The following is a 23,405-nucleotide window of genomic DNA, read 5'->3' on the forward strand; positions in this document are numbered from 1 at the left end:
GTTTCAGTGCTGTAACTGGGCCTGAAACTGGACTGTTGAGGGTCCAGATAATCGGCTTCATCTTAGGACCAGTTTGTTGGAGCTGGAGCGCCACCACCTTCTCAACAACCTTCCCTAAAAAAGGAAGGTTGGAAACGAGATGATCGTTATTTAAAATAGCTGGATCCAGGGAAGGCTTCTCGAGGAGGGGATGCACCACCGCCTCCTTTAACAGAGATGGGAAGTACTCCTCCATCAATGAAGCATTGATAGCCACCTAGATCCAGCCTCTTGTCACCTCCCTACTGGTAGAGACCAGCCAGGAGGGACATCAGTCCAATAAACAGGTAGAGAAGCTCACAGCTCCAATGGCCTGGTTTACTTCATCAACCATCACCAGGTCAAAATCTTCCAACCTAACTGGACTAAGACAGGTCCCTGTCACTTCAACTGATTCATTGTCAGTCAAAACTGCCTTCTTGTCGGAGTCCAGGTCTGTCCAGATCTGAGTGACTTTATCAGCGAAAAAGTTATTAAAGTCCATGAACCAAGGAGATCTCGTGGGTCTCCTGCCACAGAGAGGTCACAAAGGCGCAATTCGTTCCAGAGCCCCCCCCCCCCCCACGGCCACATTCCAGGCTGTTATCAGGGACTCTGCCAAATTGTGTATAAGCAAATCCAGTATTTTCCCAAGCACCCTGTAAAAGCCCTCTGGGTTCATTAGGCATCTTGGACAGAACCACCTAATCAATTCCACCTCCCTGTGGGGAAGTCCTAAAATGAAGCCGTAGCAGAAAATGATCTGACCATGAGAAAGGCAAGATATCTAAGCCCTTTAATCTCAGATCATTGCTCAACTGCCCTGAGAAGAATACCATGTCGGGAGTGTTCCCCTCCTTGTGAGTTGGACCCTGAACTACTTGGGCTGCCATGGTGGCCATGAACTCCTGCACCAACCCAGAGGATTCCCTGAGTGATGGTACATTGAAGTCCCCCAAGACAATCTGCCTGGGGAACTCAAGCGCCAACCCATCTACCTCCTTGAATAATGCAGGCAGGGCTGTGGTCACACAGCTAGGAGGCAGGTACATGAGCAACAAGCCCACTTGAACCCCTAGGTCCAATTTCACAAAGAGGGATTCCCATTTATTTATTTATTTATTTATTTATTTATTTATTTATTTATTTATTTATTTATTTATCTATCTATCTATCTATCTATCTATCTATTTATTTATTTATTTATTTATTTATTTTTTAGATTTGTATGCCGCCCCTCTCCAACTAACTCAGGTGCAGAGAGCCTGCGTAAGCTGAAGGTCTTTTGGGCTATAATAGCCACTGCTCCCCTCTTTCCCTGAGGTTGCAGCTGGTGCAAAACTTGAAACTTGGCTGGGCACAAGCCAAAATTCTGTGTGTGCACGCATGATAGTGTTTTGGGCCTCGAAAAATTCCTGCACCAAATTTTGCCAGCTCAAATGGTTTGTCGCCACCACTCCTCCTCTTCTTGCCAGCCTTGCACTCTGGGCAAAGAAAACCCAGCCCACTGTTTCTGCCATCCTCACACCTTCACGTTTAGCAGTGGCTATTCTCACACATTTCCATGGTGGCTGCAGGAACAGCAGACTGAGGATTACCTCCCTCCCTGCTAAAGGCTTGGGATCACAGCAGAAGCCTTCTCATGAAGTAGAAGACTCCAGGAGGGAGAGAAGTCCCAGCCTACTGTTCCTACAGCCGCTGGGAAATGGCAGCGTGAGAATAGTCACTGCCAGGCGCGATGGTTTGGGGGCATCAGGAATAGCAGGCTGGGCTTTCCCTTCCTTGCTTCCTGCAAAAGGGTTGGGGCTGCAGGAGAAGCCTGCTCTGGTGGGGAGACAGGGAAGCCCTGGCCTTCTTTCTTTCTTTCTTTCTTTCTTTCTTTCTTTCTTTCTTTCTTTCTTTCTTTCATTCGCTTGCTTGCTTGCTTGCTTGCTTATTTATTTTTTGATTTGATTTGATTTGATTTGATTTGATTTGATTTGATTTGATTTGATTTGTATGCCGCCCTTCTCCGTAGACTCGGGGCGGCTAACAACAATAATAAAATACAGCATGTAAATCCAATACAAAAACAGCTAAAAACCCTTATTGTAAAACCAAACAAACGTACCATACATAAATTGTAAAGGCCTAGGGGGAAAGAATATCTCAGTTCCCCCATGCCTGACGGCAGAGGTGGGTTTTAAGGAGCGTACGAAAGGCAAGGAGGGTGGGGGCAATTCTAATCTCCGGGGGGAATTGGTTCCAGAGGGCCGGGGCCGCCACAGGGAAAGCTCTTCCCCTGGGTCCCGCCAAATGACATTGTTTTGTTGACAGGACCCAGAGAAGGCCCACTCTGTGGGACCTAACTGGTCGCTGGGAGTGTTGTCCTTGAAGCCACCACCCTGTTGTCCCTGGCGGCGGTACTTCCCTGGCAGTGGCAGGAGCAGTTGGTGGGCAGAAAGGGCAGTGGCAAGCATGGGGGATCTTGGAGTGTTGTGGGGGCATGTGGAGCAACTGGGGAACGGCCTGTCTCACTGCTCTTCCTACAGCACAAATTCTCACTCCAGCTCCTCTAAGCCCCATTACTAATCCTCCAGTCTCTCAGAATCCCCGAATTTCATTTTATTTTGCTCCCCTTCCTTCCTTTCCATTCCCCACTCTGTGTGCGTTGTGTATTTGCATGAGGATTTGTGTGTGTTTGTATGAGGATTCCAGCGCACCTTCCGTCCCCTGTCCTAATGTCTCTGTAATGTCTTTCTTATGTTTATGTCTATGTTTATGAATCCTATTTATTACTCCCAATGATTATTTCTTCCATATTATTCCTAATGTCTTATCTGCCATTCTTCTATTACTGTATTTTTACTATGATTATATCCTTTGAACCTTACATTATGTATTTTGACAAAACAAACAAACAAACAAACAAATAATCTATATGAAACCTCTGGGTGAGATCATCCAAGGGCATGGGGTGAGGTATCATCAGTATGCAGATGATACCCAGCTCTACATCTCCACCCGTTGTCCAGTCAGCGAAGCAGTGGAAGTGATGTGCTGGTGCCTGGAGGCTGTTGGAGTCTGGATGGGTGTCAACAGACTCAAACTCAACCCTGATAAGACAGTAGTGGCTGTGGGTTTTGCCTCCCAAGGACAACCCCATCTGTCCCTCCATTACCCTTGGTGGGGAATCACTAACCTCCTCAGAGAGGGTTCACAACTTGGGCGCCCTCCTCGATCCACAGCTTACATTAGATAAACATCTTTCAGCTGTGGCGAGGGAGGTGTTTTTCCAGGTTCATCTGGTGCACCATTTTTGGCCTTTCTGGACCGGGAGTCACTGCTCACAGTCACTCATGCCCTCATCACCTCGAGGCTCGAGTACTGTAATGCTCTCTACATGGGGCTACCTTTGAAAAGTGTTCGGAAACTTCAGATCGTGCAGAATGCAGCTGCGAGAGCAGTCATGGGCTTCCCCAAATATGCCCATGTTACACCAACACTCCGCAGTCTGCATTGGTTTCCAGTCACAATTCAAAGTGTTGGTTATGACCTATAAAGCCCTTCATGGCATCGGACCAGAATATCTTCGGGACCACCTTCTGCCGCATGAATCCCAGTGACCAGTTAGGTCTCACAGAGTTGGCCTTCTCCGGGTCCCATCGACTTAACAATGTCAGTTGGCGGGACCCAGGGGAAGAGCCTTCTCTGTGGCAGCCCCGACCCTTGGAACCAACTCCCCCCAGATATCAGGATTGCCCCCACCCTCCTTGCCTTTCATAAGCTCCTTAAAACCGACCTCTGTCATCAGGCATGGGGGAATTGAGATTTTCCCTTCCCCCTAGGCTTATAAAATTTATGCATGGTATGTCTGTATGTATTATTGGTTTCTTAAATTAGGGTTTTTAAATTAACTTAAATATTAGATTTGTTTATATTGTCTTATTATTGTTGTTAGCCGCCCCGAGTCTATGGAGAGGGGTGGCATACAAATCTGATAAACCAACCAACCAACCAACCAACCAACCAACCAACCAACCAACCAACAAACAAACAAACAAACAAACAAACAAACAAACAAACAAGTGCTTTGCTCCAGGCATGAGAAGGGGGAAGGTTGGCCCACTGAATAGCAATGGGAGAAAAATTCCCCCCTTCTCCATAGGGATGCTAGTCCAGTCACCTACTGCAGGAAGTGGTTTGCTGTTTTCCCCACACACCAATGGAGAGGAAGGGTGGAGCTGCCCCGGGGGAAGAGAGAGAAGAAAGGACAACAACCACTTCAGACCAATGGCCTCTAGAGGTATATCTATGATTTTTCACTATGCTTTTTTTGAGTATCTCCTTTGCACATGGAGGCCCAGAAGTAGTTCAGTCTTCCCAAGAGGAGATGTTGCTTCTTACAGTAATTATTAAAATCTTGGTCTGTTAGATCTCTCCTGATATTTCTTCAGTGATCATCTTTGATGTAAACATCAGACTGAAGCTACTTGAAAGGCATCTTGCATCAGAAAAGGATAAATGTCTCAGGTCACATTCTGTGCGGCACATATTTTTGGGACATTCAGGACATTAATGTACCTTTCCTTTCGCTCCTTTCCAGGTGATCGTCTCTCTCTCCGTCCAGAAAGTCACTCTCATTTCCATTCCATGACTTTGAATTCTTCAAACTCTCTTGTTCTTCCTTAGAATCAGGAAAAGGATTGAGTCAGCCCATGAATTATGGATCTCCTCCTCCTACTTCTGCTTCTGCTGATGTCCCAACCAGTCTCTGGGAAGCTGAGAATGAAATGTCTGCTGAATTTGAAAGAACACGAGGGAAAAAAGCTACGGAGTTATTACAGGCCAGGAGATCACCTCATTGGTATAGTGTCCATTGCCACAATAATATCCCACACAATGCTGTCTTTCAAAACAGCTCCTTACACTCAATCTCCCTCGTAAGTCATTCAGATGAGATGGAGTTGCATTCTCTCCATTTGCAGTGCTAACATACTTCTTTTTCTTTCACTTACTCCTATATTGAAGGACCTCTTTAATTTCTTAAACCATTTAGATTTTATTTATTTATTTATTTATTTATTTGTTTGTTTGTTTGTTTATTTGTTTGTTTGTTTGTCATGCATTTAAAAGTAGTAGGTATTGGTATAAACATAAACATTAGCAAAGTAGGTACAGGTAAATTAGGCAATAGGACACTAGGGCAGGGACAGTAGGCACAATGGTGTGAGGTTGACTGTAGATAGTCTACGCCTAAGGTTTTTGGCATTTTGGGAAGTAATCACAGAGTCAGGTATTGCATTCCATGCATTGGTTATTCTGTTGCTGAAGTTGTATTTTCTGCAGTCACGTTTGGAGTGGTTTAGAAACATAGAAACATAGAAGACTGGTGGCAGAAAAAGTCCTCATGATCCATCTGGTCTGCCCTTATGCTATTTCCTGTATTTTATCTTACAATGGATATATGTTTATCCCAGGCATGTTTAAATTCAGTTACTGTGGATTTACCAACCATGTCTGCTAGAAGTTTGTTCCAAGGATCTACTACTCTTTCAGTCAAATAATATTTTCTCATGTTGCCTTTGATCTTTCCCCCAACTAACTTCAGATTGTGTCCCCTTGTTCTTGTGTTCACTTTCCTATTAAAAACACTTCCCTCCTGAACCTTATTTAACCCTTTGACATATTTAAATGTTTCGATCATGTCCCCCCTTTTCCTTCTGTCCTCCAGACTATACAGATTGAGTTCATTAAGTCTTTCCTGATACGTTTTATGCTTAAGATCTTCCACCATTCTTGTAGCCCATCTTTGGACCCGTTCAATTTTGTCAATATCTTTTTGTAGGTGAGGTCTCCAGAACTGAACACAGTACTCCAAATGTGGTCTCACCAGCACTCTATATAGCGGGATCACAATCTCCCTCTTCCTGCTTGTTATACCTCTAGCTATGCAGCCAAGCATCCTACTTGCTTTCCCTACCGCCTGACCACACTGCTCACCATTTTGAGACTGTCAGAAATCACTACCCCTAAATCCTTCTCTTCTGAAGTTTTTGCTAACACAGAACTGCCAGAACTTCTGCTTTCTCTGCCAGTGCAAGTGTTTTCTCCCATCTCCCACAATCATTTTTGCTTCCTCTCCCAGCACAAATGTTTTCTCCTGTTCCCCATGATCATCTCTGCTTCCTCTCTCAGTGCAAATGTTTTCTCCCATCTTCCATGATTGATTTTCATGTCCCTGCTTACACTCTGATGGAGATCGTTGCATAGAACAATGTTTTTCTGATTGAATTATTTTGAATCTTGGTCATTGCACAAATTAAAAATGAGCACTATTACAAATAATGATACATTTTAAATATTAAATCTCCATCCCACCTTCTCAACACTCATAACAAATAAAAAGTGGGGGGGGCGCCGGCCATAATTTGTTTCTTGCTTTGAACTTTTTAGTTTAAGGCTGAATGGGCTTGTGTAGAGAAATAAATAAATGAAAACATTTTGTTTTTGTTGTTAGAAATAATGTTTTGATGAACATTTTTTACAGTAGTTCATTTATTTATCCAGCAAGAATCTTATGCTTCATTTTTGCCATTCAACAAATAAACAAGAATTCTCAGCTTTTTTACAATCTCACACTTGGCTACAACATCCATGACAATTATTTCAACACCCTTGGGACTTCAGATGCCTTGCTGGACATGCTCTCAACTGGAGAAGCCAATGTTCCCAACTACAGCTGTGGAAAGAAGGACAACTTGATGGCTATTCTTGATGGATCTCTTGATAACATCTCCATTCAGATGTCCACATTAGTAGGCACCTACAAAGTCCCACAGGTTTGTTTGTGTATTTCTGTAACTGGTAAAGTGAGAAGATTGTTGGTGAGTGGGCAATAGATTGAAACAGATTCTAACAAACAGATAGCCACAGGTGAAGGTAAACAGAATTACATCAGATACCTTTACAATTAGCACAGGGGTCCCCCAAGCTGTTTGCTTTCTCCACTTCTCTCTGTAAACCAATGACTACATCTCTAATGATCCATCTGTTAAACTACTAAAATTGGCAGATGATACAACAGTGATTGGACTCATTCGAGACAATGATTCATCTACCTACAGAGGGGAGGTCAAACAATTAGCTTCATGGTGTGACCAGAACAATCTGCAACTCCTTTCCAGTTGTAAGCTCAATCAAATATTTTGTTGCATCTTTACATTCCCTAAGTTTTTTGAAGATCATTGTAGATATTCTATTGTAGATCATTGTAGATATTCTACAAAAGCTCACTCAATCTAAAACACATTCAAGTTGCACATGATCTTATCCTCCCTGAAAGCCTAGTTTGTGACATTTCCCTGAACACTACACCGTTTCCTTCTGTGCTACAGAGCTCCAAACTACGACATTACCCATGCAACTAAACTAACCTCCCTCCTAACTTGGGCAACCTCCTGCCCCTATTCCATTATCTTCCTTGGTGACCTCAACCTACCACACATCAACTGGTCACTAAATGAATGCTCCATTGAACCTATACATACCGCCATCTATAACGCCATCACCAGCCTAGGACTGGAACAATTAGTATCAAACAACACCAGACTCAACAACTGTCTCGACCTCATATTCTGCAACAGCAAAAGTGCTACCTATGGACTGCACACAAAAGAACCCTTCTCCAACAGCGACCACAGTACGATCAACTTCAACCTCAACCTACATCATCTAAACACTCACCAGAAGAGTGTGGCTCCTAAGTACAATTTTAGGAAAGCCAACTATGATCTCATAGATGCCAATCTCTCAATCCTTAACTGGCAATCCTTGTTCTCTAACTGCATCACCACTGTACAATATGTTCTTACTCCAAATCAAAAGGCTTATAGAACTACATGTGCCACTCACTTCTTCCAGAGGTAAATGAAAAAATAACATACCTGTCTCGATAAAGAAACTACAAACCACTCACTCTCCAAAAAGACCTGGACTTTGTCTCAGACTGGTCTAACACCTGGCAACTTCAAATATCAACCAACAAATGCTCTACCCTCCACATCGGCAAACAGAATCCAAACGCACATACGAACTGAATAAACAATCTCTCACTGCCAACCCACACTCAGTAAAAGACCTTGGAATACTAATATCGAATGACCTAAGTGCTAAAGCCCACTGTAACAATATCGCCAAAAAAGAGTTGTTAACCTGATTCTACACAGCTTCTGCTCAGGCAATCTCACACTACTCACAAGAGCCTACAGAACTTTTGCCAGACCCATCCTAGACTACTGCTCATCTGTCTGGAACCCATACCACATCTCAGACATCAACACCCTTGAAAATGTCCAAAGATATTTCACCAGAAGAGCCCTTCACTCCTCCACTCGAAACAGAATATCCTACGAAAATAGACTAACAATCCTGGGCCTAGAAAGCCTAGAACTACAGCGCCTAAAACACGATTTGAGTATTGCCCACAAGATCATATGCTGCAACGTCCTACCAGTCAATGACTACTTCAGCTTCAACCGCAACAACACAAGAGCACGCAACAGATTCAAACTTAATACGAACCGCTCCAAACATGACTGTAAAAAATATGATTTCAACAATCGAGTTATCAAAGCATGGAACTCATTACCGGACTCAATTGTGTCAACCCCTAACCCCCAACATTTCTCCCTTAGACTCTCCACGATTGACCTCTCCAGGTTCCTAAGAGGCCAGTAAGGGGCGTACATAAGTGCACTGGTGTGCCTTTCGTCCCCTGTCCAATTGTCTTTCCTTTCTCTCACTTATCATATATATTTTCTTTCTTTCATATATCCTCTCCTCTAAGTTCACTTTTACCCTCATATATATTACTACATGTCTATTTTTCTTTCTATGTATTTGTGTATTGGACAAATGAATGAATGAATGAATGAATGAATGAATGAATGAATGAATGAATGAATGAATAAATAAATATACATTAACTCCTGAATCTCCATCCTGATCTCCTCCTTATCCAAAGAATCAACTTGTTTCAGCTGTCCAACAGCTTAAAAGATGTCACTTTAATCTATTCCATATGTAAGGATCATTTTTAGTATTTAATATAGCTTTCTCTCTTTTCTTGAAGTTCATTTAGAGTCCAAACTCAAAATTCAACAAAAACAACAACAATAATATCTCCTTTTGTTTCCCCTTTATCACATTTTGTAGAAAAGAAAAACATTAACATTCAGTGTAGCCCAGTGATTCTTGCTTCAAGGATACAGCTGAACAAAGACTGGTGTAAACCATATGTAATCTCTCCCCAACAAATCTTCTACCAGCAGATGGCAGTACTGCACAGTCCCAAAATCCCAAAGTAGAAACATAGAAACATAGAAACATAGAAGACTGACGGCAGAAAAAGACCTCTTGGTCCATCTAGTCTGCCCTTTTACTATTTCCTGTATTTTATCTTAGGATGGATATATGTTTATCCCAGGCATGTTTAAATTCAGTTACTGTGGATTTCCCAACCACGTCTGCTGGAAGTTTGTTCCAAGGATCTACTACTCTTTCAGTAAAATAATATTTTCTCATGTTGCCTTTGATCTTTCCCCCAACTAACTTCAGATTGTGTCCCCTTGTTCTTGTGTTCACTTTCCTGTTAAAAACACTTCCCTCCTGAACCCTATTTAACCCTTTAACATATTTAAATGTTTCGATCATGTCCCCCCTTTTCCTTCTGTCTTCCAGACTATACAGATTGAGTTCATTCAGTCTTTCCTGATACGTTTTATACTTAAGACCTTCCACCATTCTTGTAGCCCGTCTTTGGACCCGTTCAATTTTGTCAATATCTTTTTGTAGGTGAGGTCTCCAGAACTGAACACAGTACTCCAAATGTGGTCTCACCTTTGTGTCTTTTAAACTTTTTAAAGTCCAAAATATTTAAACTTTAAGTTTTAAAGTTCCTTTTAAACCCAAATTTTGAGTAAAATAAATAATTAAATTCCAGCCACATGGGATTTAGTTGTAGCTTTTCAAGTCTTCAATGTTAATCAAACTCTTCTGATATCTAATTAGCAATTCCCCTACCTTTTTCTGTTTCTTTTCTTCATTAATCAATAATAAAAAATTCTATAATTTTTTTTCTCCAGTGAAATAGTTCAGCATAAGTTTAGACTTCTTTTCTCTTCGTCCTCCAGCATAACACTTAGGTCTCGTTTCTTCTCAGATGACATCCAACATTCCAATTCAATCATTCTGTAATGTAGTCTCCATGGCTAGGATGGCTAAAGAGCCAATTTCACATCGCTGCCGGTGGAAGTTCCAAGCCAGTTCTCTCTGGGGTATGCCGACCCCAAAAAAGATTGCTGACCAAGTCCCCTTTTTCATCTCCCCTTTTGGGAGGATCTGGTCTGATTCCACTGGAATCAGCGCTCCTGGAAGACAGGGTTTCCCATGGGGAGCATGGAGAACTCCGTGTCTCCACGACAGCTGACTATGCCCCCTCTCCAAGTAATCCAGTTGCTTAAATCTTACTTGAATAAGCTTTAAGCAACTGGATACAATGTTAAATATGGATAATTATCACCTCGAGGTTCGATTACAGCAACACTCTCTACATGGGGCTACCTTTGAAAAGTGTTCAGAAACTTCAGATCGTGCAGAAGGCGGCCGCGAGAGCCATCGTGGGGCTTCCTAGATTCGCCCATGTTTCTACAACACTCCGTGGCCTGCACTGGCTGCCGATTGGTTTCCGGTCACAATTCAAAGTGTTGGTAATGACCTTTAAAGCCCTTCATGGCATTGGACCAGAATACCTCCGGAACCGCCTTCTACCGCACGAATCCCAGCAGCCGATAAGGTCCCACAGAGTTGGCCTTCTCTGGGTCCCGTCAACCAAACAATGTCGTTTGGCGGGCCCCAGGGGAAGAGCCTTTTCTGTGGCGGCCAACTCTCTCCGGAGATTAGAACAGCCCCCACCCTGCTTGTCTTTCGCAAGTTACTCAAGACCCACCTATATCGCCAGGCATGGGGGAACTAAGACATCTCCCCCAGGCTCTCTTATATTTTATGTTTGGTATGTATGTGTTGTGTGGTTTTTTAACAGTTGGGGCTTTTTATTTAATTCCTATTATTAGATTTGTTCCATTGTCTATACTGTTTTTTATTGTTGTTGTGAGCCACCCTGAGTCTTCGGAGAGGGGTGGCATACAAATATAAATAATAATAATAATAAATAAATAAATAAATAAAAGCCGATCTATAAAATGAACTGATTTGAAATTGCAGTGCTCTAGACATAGAAAACATAACACGTCTATTATCTGCATGTCAATTTTATTAGAAAAGAGAAAGATCAGTATCTTCGACCCAAGATTAGACAAATGATTTCATTCAATCTTGTTAATATGCTGCACTTTGTATTCTTTATCTTGAAATAGCTTAATGGTTAAGAACAATAAACTATTCTAATACGTTTGTGAGAACCATACTGGATATGTTAAAAGCTTATAATATACTATAATACATATTCTTCATTGCTTTTTCAGATCAGTTTTGGAATTGTTTCAGAGGCTCTGAGTGATAAAAGTCAAATCCCCTTTTTCCATCAAATGCTGCCCCATAATGGGTTCCAATACTCAGGAATTGTCCAAGTACTCATCCATTTCAGATGGACCTTGATTGGTCTCTTTTCAACAGACACAGAGGAGGGAGAACATTTCATGAGAATTTTCACTCCTATGCTTGTCAGAAATGGAATTTGTGTTGTTATCTCACAATTTTCAATGGCTAAAGATACAGAACCTCTCAGAAATGCCATTTCTAAGTGGAAAGAAGTCAATGTCTTTGTTCACTTCATAGAATTTGCTTCCCTTGTGGATAGAGTTCACCACATTCAATTAGCAATTGAAGGTTTGCCAGGACCCATTGAACGGAAAGTCTGGATCACCACAATTGTGGAGAAAGTGAAAATGACGAGGAATAAACTTTTTAAATATATCCATAGTATTTGGACCTTTGCTTTTCAGGAAAAAAGGTCAAATGACAATGCCTTTCAATCCAATCTTTTCAGAGATGCCAAATTTGAAGACCAGTTTTTTCGCTGTTCTTTTTCAAAGCATGTCCTTTCGGTCAAGGGACGGAGACGATGCACCCAGATAGCACCAGTGGAAATGCAAGAGAAAAAGAACAGTATTCAGATGAAAAATGACCACCGTTTTTATAGTGTTGTTAAGACTCTGGCCCATGTCTTGAATGTTGCATATTCCTCAATATCCAGAAGGAGAAAAATGGAGAAGAAAGAGAGATCGGGGGCTCCAAGTCTAGAGCCATGGCAGGTATGGAGTCCTGAGAAGGATCCATCAAATCTAGTTCCTATTTAGAAAAAAAAAATCCAATGTTAATGTAGGGAAACCCTTCTTCAAAAAAACCCCAACAGTGTTGGCTAAGCTGATGCCATATTTAGTTCACAGGATTATGTTCCAAAGTGCAGGCACTGTTAGGTCCCACAGAGTTTGCCTTCTCCGGGTCCCGTCAACTAAACAATGTCATTCTCTGTGGCGGCCCCGACCCTCTGGAACCAGCTCCCCCCAGATATCAGAGTTGCCCCCACCCTCCTTGCCTTTTGCAAGCTCCTTAAAACCCACCTCTGTCGTCAGGCATGGGGGAACTGAAATTTTTTCCCTTCCCCCTAGGCTTATAGAATTTATACATGGTATGCTTGTTTGTATGTATGATTGGTCTCTTAAATTGGGGTTTTTAGATTATTTTTTAATATTAGATTTGTTAAATTGTCTTTTTTATTGTTGTTAGCCACCCCGAGTCTTCGGAGAGGGGTGGCATACAAATCTAATAAATAAATAAATAAATGAATGAATGAATGAATGAATGAATAAATAAATAAATAAACAAACAAACAAACAAACAAACAAACAAACAAACAAATATTATTTACAAATATAAATACATAAGACAATAAATTGCACTTCTGATGTTGCCGAATATGAGGTTTAGGCAGCTGTTGAGTCTAGTATTATTTGTTACTAGTTTGTCGAGTCCCAGATTGGTAACAGCATTGTATAGGGTTGCATGGATGGGTTCTGTAGTGCATTTGTTTAGGGTCCAGTTAATGTGGGGTAGGTTGAGGTCACCAAGGAAGATAAAGGGATATGGCAGGAGGCAGTCCACATTAGTAGTGAGATTAATTTGTTCGCATGGGTGATGCCATAGTCTGGGGCTCTGTAACAAGGTAGGAAGCGAAGTGTGGCATTTAGGGATAGATCACAGATAATGGTCAAAGCAATGGAAACTGAAGTTTAATGTTTCCAAATGTAAAATAATGCACTTGGGGAAAAGGAATCCTCAATCTGAGTATTGTATTGGCAGTTCTGTGTTAGCAAAAACTTCAGAAGAGAAGGATTTGGGGTATTTAGGGATAGATCACAGATAATGGTTCAGGGGAGGGTAAGGTCATGTGCATCTTCAATGCTTTTTAGGTTTAGTGACTTTTTGTAGGATATAGCTATTCCACCTCCTCTGCAGGGTTCACATTCGGACTGGAAGACAAGGTAGTTTCTTGATGTGGTGATGGAGTTGGGGAAGGATGCATGTGGCCATATTTTGCAGACAAAAATAATATCAAATGTGTCAGTCTAAATGTTATTTCCATTTAGGCAAATAGTGAAAGGGAGGCTGAACATTTCTTGTTCCCAGGCTGAGCTTTAAAATGGCTCCTTTCAAAATTCCTGGATGTTTGAATTCTAGTTCCATCACTTTTTGGAGAAGAATGGATTTTGCAATTTTTCCTGGGAGAAACTATACTTGGACCAAAGTGGAAATGTAGCAGCAGATCTGAATATCGTAAGTTGGTTGCTTTTCCCCAAGAAGGATCCCATCAAAGAACAACTGGGGAGTCTTGAAAGACAGAAGTTTATTATCAACCAAGATGTTCTTGAACGGCTAAAGTTGCTCAACAAGGTGAAGGAAAAAATTGGAAACTGTTTTGTTCTGTGTAGCTGATGTTAGTGTCCTCTGAAAGAGCAGGCTCAGTTATTTTTAAAGAGCTCATATGTGACCAAAGTTATTTATGCCTCTGTTTTATCCCACTGGGATAGGCCTCCTGTTGCTATAAAGTTGATCCAAGGTGTTCAATCAAAATGGAACCACAATGTGGTCCAATATGAGATAATGCCTTAAGTTAGACAAATGAAGGACTGAAAGTTTCCTTTACTCCCCACCCCAAAAGTCCTTTGTGACAAATTAAATAATGTGGGTTATTTTGTAATTAAATGCTATTTATGTTTGGTTTCTGGCTTCTAAGCCATCTACAAACCAGTTGAATGCAATTGCTTATCTTAATTGTCAGCTGTCTTAAGTCTTCCACTAAAACAAATAATTCTCCAAATTTAAGTAATAAATAAATGTGGCTCTGTCTTTCCATGTCATCTTATTGTAATTCTAATTTTGGGAGGTAGTGGAAGTCAGGCTATGCTTCTTGAGGGCTCAAAGATTTGGACAGAAGTAATGACTAACAACAAAACTGTAATTCTTCAATAGAAAGGACCTTATCTTAAATATCTATCTGAGAAAGGAAATATCTCTTTCTCATACAGGGCTCAATAGACAGAATGAGTTTTGTCTCGCCCGGCAACCAACCAGTTATTAACTGTTCTGCCGGGCTTCTCGGCACGAGCCCTCAATTAAATTCAAAAGTAGGAATTCAGACATACAGTTGTAAGTCAAAAACAATGTTTTTTTTATTGAAAGTAAAAGAGGAGCTACACACACTTTTAGTCAGGCAAAATGCTCACCTTCAAAGCAACCACCTTAAGTGCTGTGAAGAACAATAAACAAACACAAAGCAGATAACAAGCAGCTGTGAAGATGTCACAGCCACTCTCCTTCAAGAATTCGCAAAGTCACAAACTTGACTATGATTTAGTTCAAAAGTTCTGAAAAGAGTTCAAAGATAGTCCTTGTAGAATCCTGATACAAAACACACGTCCTCCTTTACCAAACGGATAAACTTCCGCACCCAGAGGCCAAACCGCTGACTATTTAACAGCAGCCCCAATTAGTCTAATGACACCCAGCCACAGGGGATCTACCTTATTTCCTGTAGTATTTACGCAGTTGCTCTTTCCTAGACATTGCCCTGCACCTGCATACATCAATGACTGTCTCTTCTTCCAAATCCAGTGATGATAACGATGATGAATCACTCAGGGGGCGACTACCTAATGGGCTGTCTGCCATTACCTCCTCTGAGGATCCCATTTCACTTCCGCTCTCTGCTTCAGACACTTCGCTGTCAGAAGCAGTCGGCAATAAAACTGGCCTCTGACCCTGGGAGGATTCACCCACATCCACCCCCACAGTCCTTGGGGCAGGAGCTGGCCCAGAGCCAATGACAACATTAACCATCAACTAAGGCTCAGACACAATGTTTCAAAATGAAAGGGTCAATTTACAATAAGGTTTGGTGCAACACACAAATTATAACAAAAGAATGTCCCTTGACTGCCAAAGTTCAGACCGGGAGGCAGAGTTGATAAACGAGCCTTCCAAAACAAACGCAGAAATTACTCACAGCAATCTTTAATCCTAAAATTGTCCAGAACTGTAACAAGGTAGGCTTGAACAACAGGCAAAAACTCTGAACGTGCTCTTTTCCTTCGAAGGATCAAATGTTGGTTTTCTGCAAAGGGAATCTCCCAACTCCTCCCCTTTATATACACCCTGGGAGTACAGACTGCACACAGCTGTGCTCAAGTCCTCCTTCTGAGTCTGTGTAACTGTTCTTGCCTCCCTTTCATCTTTCTGAACTTTGCATCCAGGATAGGATCCCTCAGCAGAACTTCCTGACGGTCAGAATGATCAACCAGTGGAACAACCTACCAGCGGACGTTGTGAACTCCAATACTCTGGACATTTTTAAGAGGAGATTGGACTGCCATTTGGCTGGAGTGCTATAGGGTTCCTGCTCAGGCAGGGGGTTGGACTTGATGACCTGCATGGTCCCTTTCAACTCTAACAATAAATAAATAAACAAACAAACAAACAAGCAAACAAATAAATAAATAAATAAATAAATGGATGGATAGATAGATAGATAGATAGATAGATAGATAGATAAATAAATAAATAAATAAATAAATCTCCTCTTCCTTATCAGACCCAGACAAAGTCCCAGTTGGGGGTTCTGGAACCTCTGCAGGCTCCTCACACCCAATCTCTCCTTCCTCCTCACTGTCCAACTCCTCTGACAGCCACATAGGCTGACCATGCCCAGATGGACCAGGTTCATCTGGCTCAAAGTCTGTTGCCAGAGGATCTGGCTGTGATCCAACCACAACATTACATACTTGAATATTAGAAGGGGTGTCAGGATATAAACCTGAATTAATATTACAAATACAGTAGAAGTAAAATGAATGCTGAGTCATGGTGCTTCAGCAGAATGATGCAATCTGTTCTATGATCTGATTGGTCAGTACATGTATATAATGTAATACAGTGTTCCCTCAATTTTCGCGGGTTCAAACTTCACGGAACGTATATACCACGGATTTTCAAAAATATTAATTAAAAAATACTTTGCAGTTTTCCCCCCTATACCGAGTCTTCGGAGAGGGGCAGCATACAAGTCCAACTAATAAATAAATAAATAAATAAATAAATAAATAAATAAATACCACGGTTTTTCCCGCCCGATGACATCATATGTCATTGCCAAACTTTCATCTGCCTTTAAAAAACATTTTTAAAAATAAACTTTAATAAATAAACATGGTGAGTAATAATCTAAATGGTTGCTAGGGGAATGGGAAATTGTAAATTTAGGAGTTTAAAGTGTTAAGGGAAGGCTTGGGATACTGTTCATAGCCAAAAATAGTGTATTTACTTCTGCATCTCTACTTCGCGGAAATTCGGCTTTCGCGGGTGGTCTCGGAACGCATCTCCCGCGAAAATCGAGGGAACACTGTACACCTTTTGTATGGGTGTGGTCTGGTTTGATGGTTTGGTTTAGTGATTTAGTATAGTGTGGTCTGATAGTGGTTGGTGGGTTGGCTTGTTCTGTAATGTAGTGTAGTGTAGAGTAAATAGCTACTTTTTGATACTATTGAAGAAGTAAAAGAGCCTTCTGAAGAAAGAACTCCTGCTTTCAGGAGAAAACTACCTTGTGCCTGGTATCTGCCACATTTCCAATGCAAATTCAAAATAACTGACAGTAAACAGATAGGGAAATTGTATCTCATTGAGGCCTTTGAGGTGAGGGGAGGCCAGGCACCCTAACGCTAAATCTAATCCTTGACATGAGTGACATCAAGTTAGCCATGCCCATCTAGTCACATGCCCACCCAGTCACATGACTGCCAAGCCACTCCCACTAGGTTACATGCCCATCAAGCCACTCCCACAAAATTAAGCCACACACCTACAAATTTAAGCCATGCTCACATAGCAGCAGTAAAATATTTTGGAATCCGGCCCTGGTTGAGAGTCCCTGTTTGTAAAGATATTTTTAATATCTTAACTGGAAGAAATATATGGATTAGTTTCAAAGGGGAGTGGCTTTCTAACATTTTATATAGTCTTGATCTGTTGCCTAGAAGTTTCTTTCTTAAGCACAGTTTCATTTTATTTCAATCAATTTAATAAACAAAAATTTGGCAGATAATTTTGTTTTTCTGCCTAGTCTCTGTCTCTGTCCAAATGTGTGGACAATTGTCATCCTGGATTTGTAAAACGGGCTCGGAAAGAAGAACCAATATGCTGTTATGATTGTGTTCCTTGTCCGGAGGGGACCATCTCCATGCAGGAAGGTAAGTGACACCAGAGGAAAGGGCATTGGATTCAACCAGAAAATTTTATCAAAGTGCATTTTAAAAGATATATGTGAATTTGACTCTTTTATTCTTCATTGTGATTTTCAACTTGTCCATATATCCATATATATATCAATGCATATATTTTCAATGAACACAATATTCATCCACATCTTTTTTTTAAAAATAAATTTTTATTGATTTTATAGAATAATACATAGAACGAACATATAACAGTGCACAGTGCATGTGCCCATCACCTTACAAAACAAGACACCCCCTTCACCACCACCACCCATACAAGGAGATTCCAAAGTTTTGATTTTGTTTATCTGTATTTCCTTGGCTCTATCTTGCATTAGATATTACTAAAAGAGTGATTGCAGTTTATTTTTCACATTTACATCACAGATTCTACTCAACATATAATCCTTCACCTTATTCCATCGTACCATCAGCTTCTCCAGTTTGTTTTCATCAAAGTTGTTTAATCTTATTTCCATAATTTCAAAATGTATGTGGTCCACCATGTACCAGTACCAATTCTGTATTGCCCATTTTGTGGAGTCTTTCCAACCCAATACCACTACTGCTTGAGCACTTTCTAATGCTGCAGATTTTATTTCCTTGAATTCTCCTAATTTTCTTTGTTTAATTAAAATCGCTATTTCTTTTGCAATTATCCAGTTAATATTTAACATTTTCTTAATTTCATTCTGTACTTCATTCCAGAATGTCTGAATTTCTGCACACACCCAGAACATATGCATAAAGATTCCCTTTTTTTGGCAGCCATGCCAACAATTACCCTTCTCTTTCCCCTGGAAGTGTGCAAGTTGAGCCGGTGTATAGTACCATTTATGTAAAATTTTCCTTCTCATCTCTTTAACTCTTGTATTTTTGATCTTATATATATTTTCTACTATTTCTTTCATTTCACTTTCATTTATTTGTAAATCATTTTGCTAGCATCTTGTCAAACTTTTTATTACTTCCTCTTCCGCCTGCAATAACATTCTATATATATTGCCGGCTTGGGCTTTTATCTCATTAATCTTTTCTTTTATTATTTTTTCTAAACAATTTTCTTCTCATAAGAAAGCTTCTTTATTCTCACTTTTATTTAGATATTTGCTTATTGCATTAATCTGCAGCCATTTCTGTTGACCAAGCCACCATTCCAATCGAGTTCTGCTAACTCTTCCATCCTTCTCATATAATTGTTCAATTCTCATTACCCCTTTGCTATTTAATACTTTAATAATTCTGCTTAAATTAACATCATCACCTATATTCAATACATGTAACGTTGATAGCTTGGAATTCCTAGTTCCACATTTTCTCTGCCATTTAGACAATATTTCTAAACATGCTTTCAGAGGGTCGATTAAATTACTGATTTCTATTCTACTCCAATTTTTAAATAATAGCTCTTTATTATTTATATTGGTAATTTCCTTTTCTAACTTTACCCACTTCTTTTCCCCCCATAACTGTAATTCCATTAATCTTTCTATTTGAAATGCTTCTCTATATTGTACCAAGCATGGGCTCCACCCCCCCCTCTTTCTCTTGTGCAAACTGCCATTTTTTTCTTATTCTAGGCCTTTTGTTTCCTTCAATCCAAAAGTTTAATTTACTATCCCATTCTCTCAGTTTTGCCCCAGGGAGGGTACCTGGTAAAACCTGAAACAAATACATCATTTTTGGTAATATCATCATTTTAAGGGCTCTGATCTTGGCAATTCTTCCCAACCTTTTCCCCCTCCAATTTTTTATCTGCTTCTGAATTTTTTTCCATATTAAATTATAGTTGGCTGTCGCAATTTTTATCGGATTCTTAAACAACCAGATTCCTAAATATTTCATTTTTTTACATCCTAGTTTCAAACCTGATATTTTTTGTATCTCAATTTGCTCTTTTGGGCCTGTGTTTAAACAAATTATCTCAGATTTCTCTATATTAACCATAAGTCCCGATTGGTCTTTAAATTCCTGGAGCAATATCATTATTCTTTTCATCATTTCGATTGGGGTCTCAGACATCATTATAGCATCATCTGCAAATAAATTTAATTTCAATTCAAATTTTCCTCTTTGATAACCTCTCCATTCCTTATCATTTCTAATTTTATTTGCTAAAACCTCAATTGCCAATGCAAATAACATTGGGGACAATGGGCAACCCTGCTTAGTTCCATTCTGAATTTTAATCGTCTCTGTTCTGTTACCATTTACTCTAATATGGGCTAAATTATCCTTATAAATTGTTTCTATAATTCTACAAAATGAATCTCCCATATTTAAATCTTTGCATAATTGAAACAGGTAATCATGGTTGACTTTATCAAAGGCTTTGTACACGTCTAATTTTAAAATACTTAATTTTCTTTTGGTATTGGTAGCATGGTGTATAACATTAACCACGTTTCTCATTGGTTCATAAATCTTCCTTCCTTTAACAAATCCATATTGGTCTTCTCCAATTACCTTTGGTAAGATATTCTCTACCCTGTTTGCCAATATTTTCATAAATATTTTATAATCCTGATTAAGTAAGCTGATAGGGCGATAAGAACTTGGGTCTGTTAGATCACAATCCGGCTTTGGGATAGTTATAATTTCTGAAATTTTCCACATCTGTGGAGTTTCAAAAGTCTCAATTACATTGTTAAACAATTTTTCTAAATGCGGTAATAATTCATTCATATAAGTCTTGTAATATTCAGCAGTAAAACCATCTGGACCTGGAGCTTTAGCAGGTTTCAACTCTTTAATAACTCTAGATATCTCATCATTTGTTATTTTTGCATTTAACATTTGTCTATCTTCTTCCATTAATTTCTCATTAACCTCTATGGTTTGTTATGTAATATATTCTTTTTTATATAAATTCCCATAAAAGTCACTCATTATTTTTTCCATTTCTGCATTACTACGTTTTATTACACCTTTCTTATCCTTTAAAGCAGAAATATGTATTACTGAAACCTGGCTGGGCCCGGAGGGAGGTGTTTCTCTCTCTGAAATTTGCCCAGCTGGGTTTCAGATATGGCATCAACCTCGACCCCAGGGAAGGGGGGGAGGAGTGGCTATTATAGCCAGGGAGAGCCTTTGCCTGCGTAGACTCATTGCTCCGGAAATTGCGGGTTGCGAGTCTCTCTTGCTGAAGTTGGACTTAGGGGTTCAGGTGGGCTTATTTCTCACGTACCTGCCTCCCAGCTGCGTGTCAAAAGCCCTGCCTGTGCTACTCGAGGAGGTAGCCGGGTTGGCGGTGGAGTTCCCCGGACTCATTGTCCTGGGGGACTTCAACCTGCCGTCATTCGGCGAAACCTCTGGGCTGGCACAGGAGTTCATGGCCACCATGACAGCCATGGACCTGACTCAAGTAGTACAGGGTCCGACTCACGAGGGAGGGCACACACCTGACATGGTATTCCTTTCCGAGCAATTGAGTAATGGTCTGAGACTAAGGGGCTTAGAAGCGTTGCCTTTGTCATGGTCAGACCATTTTCTACTACGGCTTGACTTCCTGGCTCCAATCCTTCCCCGCAGGGAGGCGGAACCAATGAAGATGTTCCGCCCCAGACGCCTGATGGACCCAGAGGGCTTTCAGACGGTGCTTGGGGTTATTCCAGAGGCACTCGTCCACAGTTCGGCAGAGTCCCTTGCTGAGGCCTGGAACAGGGCTGCGGCTGGGGCTCTTGACCGGATTGCGCCTTTGCGACCTCTCCGCGGCGCTAGACCCCGTAGAGCCCCATGGTTCAACGAGGAGCTCTGGGAGTTGAAATGCCAAAAGAGACATCTAGAGAAGCGATGGAGGAAGAGTAGGTCCGAATCCGATCGAACACTTGTAAGAGCTTTTATTAAGACTTACAAAGTGGCGCTCAAGGCGGCAAGATGCGCGTACCATGCTGCCTTGATTGCATCAGCGGAATCCCGCCCGGCCGCTCTGTTTAGGGTGACCCGCTCCCTTCTTAACCAGGGGGGAGCTGGGGAGCCCTTACAGAGCAGTGCCGAGGATTTTAACATGTTTTCGCTGATAAAGTCGCTCAGATCCGGGCTGATCTCGACTCCAATTGTAATACAGAGTCGACTGACAACGAGTCAGTCGAGTTGACTGGGGCATGTACTTGTCCACCTGTCTGGGAAGAGTTTGATCTGGTGACACCTGATGAAGTGGACAAGGCCATTGGAGCTGTGAATTCCGCCACCTGTTTACTGGATCCGTGTCCCTCCTGGTTGGTATCGGCCAGCAGGGAGGTGACACGGAGCTTGGCCCAGGAAATTACCAACGCTTCCTTGGGGAGGGGAGTCTTTCCAACTCTCTATAAAGAAGCCCTTGTGCGCCCCCTCCTCAAGAAGCCCTCCCTGGACCCAGCCGTACTTAATAACTATCGTCCAGTCTCCAACCTTCCCTTTATGGGGAAGGTTGTCGAGAAGGTGGTGGCACTCCAGCTCCAGCGGTCCTTGGAAGAAGCCGATTATCTAGGTCCCCAGCAGTCAGGCTTCAGGCTCGGTTACAGCACGGAAACCGCTTTGGTCGCATTGATGGATGATCTCTGGCGGGCCCGGGACAGGGGTTTATCCTCTGTCCTGGTGCTTCTTGACCTCTCAGCGGCTTTCGATACCATCGACCATGGTATCCTTCTGCACCGGCTGGAGGGGTTGGGAGTGGGAGGCACTGTTCTTCAGTGGTTCTCCTCCTACCTCTCTGGCCGGTCGCAGTCGGTGTTAGTGGGGGGTCAGAGGTCGGCTCCGAGGTCGCTCCCTTGTGGGGTACCTCAGGGGTCGGTCCTCTCCCCCCTGCTATTCAACATCTAGATCTAAGAGTGCCTCTCAGTAATGGAAGGTTTTTTTTTCCGTTGCCTTCCCCTGCGGGGAGGTCAGGTAGGGGCACCAGGGTGTGGATTCATTGGGAAAATAAACAATTCTCCGGCAGGCTCTGTTTTGTTGAAAGAGGAAATGCATTTAGTTTATGTAAATGGGTGATTTAGGCCTTCTATCTCTCAATGTAAATGGTCTTTCATCACAGAAAAAGAGATGTAGAATCATGAAGCTGGCTAAGGACTGTAAGGCAGATATTTTATTCTTTTCAGAGACCCATAAGGGAAGGGAAAAAACAAATAAATTAGTAACAAATAAAGAATGGGAAAGAGTTTATCAGTCGAATGGATCGAATAAATCAAGAGGGGTAGCAATTTTGGTCCACAGAAGAGTGGATTTTCAGTTAAGCAATATTAAGAGAGACAAGGATGGTAGAATGTTATTTATTAAGGGGAAAATAAGAAATAATCTAGTAACTCTAGCGGTTATTTATGCCCCTAACGTAAATGCAAAACAATTTATAATAAATGTAAAACGGAAATTAGATAACTTTGCGGAAGGTATAGTGGTTTTAGCAGGTGATTTTAATTTGGAATTAACAACAGGGAAGGGGGATAAGAAAAAGTTACATTTAAATAAAATTAATATGATGGACCTTCATCAAAATGTGGTTAAAAGAGATACTTTCTATTCTGCAAGACATAATAAATTTAGCTGTATAGATTACATGTTAATTAATAAAACAGATAAGGTTAAGTT

At 41.2% G+C, this 23,405-nt stretch overlaps 1 protein-coding gene across 1 annotated transcript in view; it reads left to right on the forward strand.

The window, feature by feature from the left end:
- Positions 1–909: 909 nt before the first annotated feature.
- LOC139163191 (vomeronasal type-2 receptor 26-like) overlaps positions 910–23,405 on the forward strand; it is a 32,750-nt gene continuing 10,254 nt past the window's right edge. Inside the window, exons 1-6 of the mRNA XM_070744152.1 lie at positions 910–958; positions 4,690–4,864; positions 6,548–6,839; positions 11,541–12,329; positions 13,756–13,968; positions 17,690–17,816. Coding sequence (XP_070600253.1) covers positions 910–958; positions 4,690–4,864; positions 6,548–6,839; positions 11,541–12,329; positions 13,756–13,968; positions 17,690–17,816 — 1,645 coding nt within the window. The remainder of the gene's footprint in view (positions 959–4,689; positions 4,865–6,547; positions 6,840–11,540; positions 12,330–13,755; positions 13,969–17,689; positions 17,817–23,405) is intronic.

This window comes from Erythrolamprus reginae, chromosome 2, assembly GCF_031021105.1.
Source record: "Erythrolamprus reginae isolate rEryReg1 chromosome 2, rEryReg1.hap1, whole genome shotgun sequence".
In the NCBI taxonomy this organism is placed as follows: domain Eukaryota; kingdom Metazoa; phylum Chordata; class Lepidosauria; order Squamata; family Dipsadidae; genus Erythrolamprus; species Erythrolamprus reginae.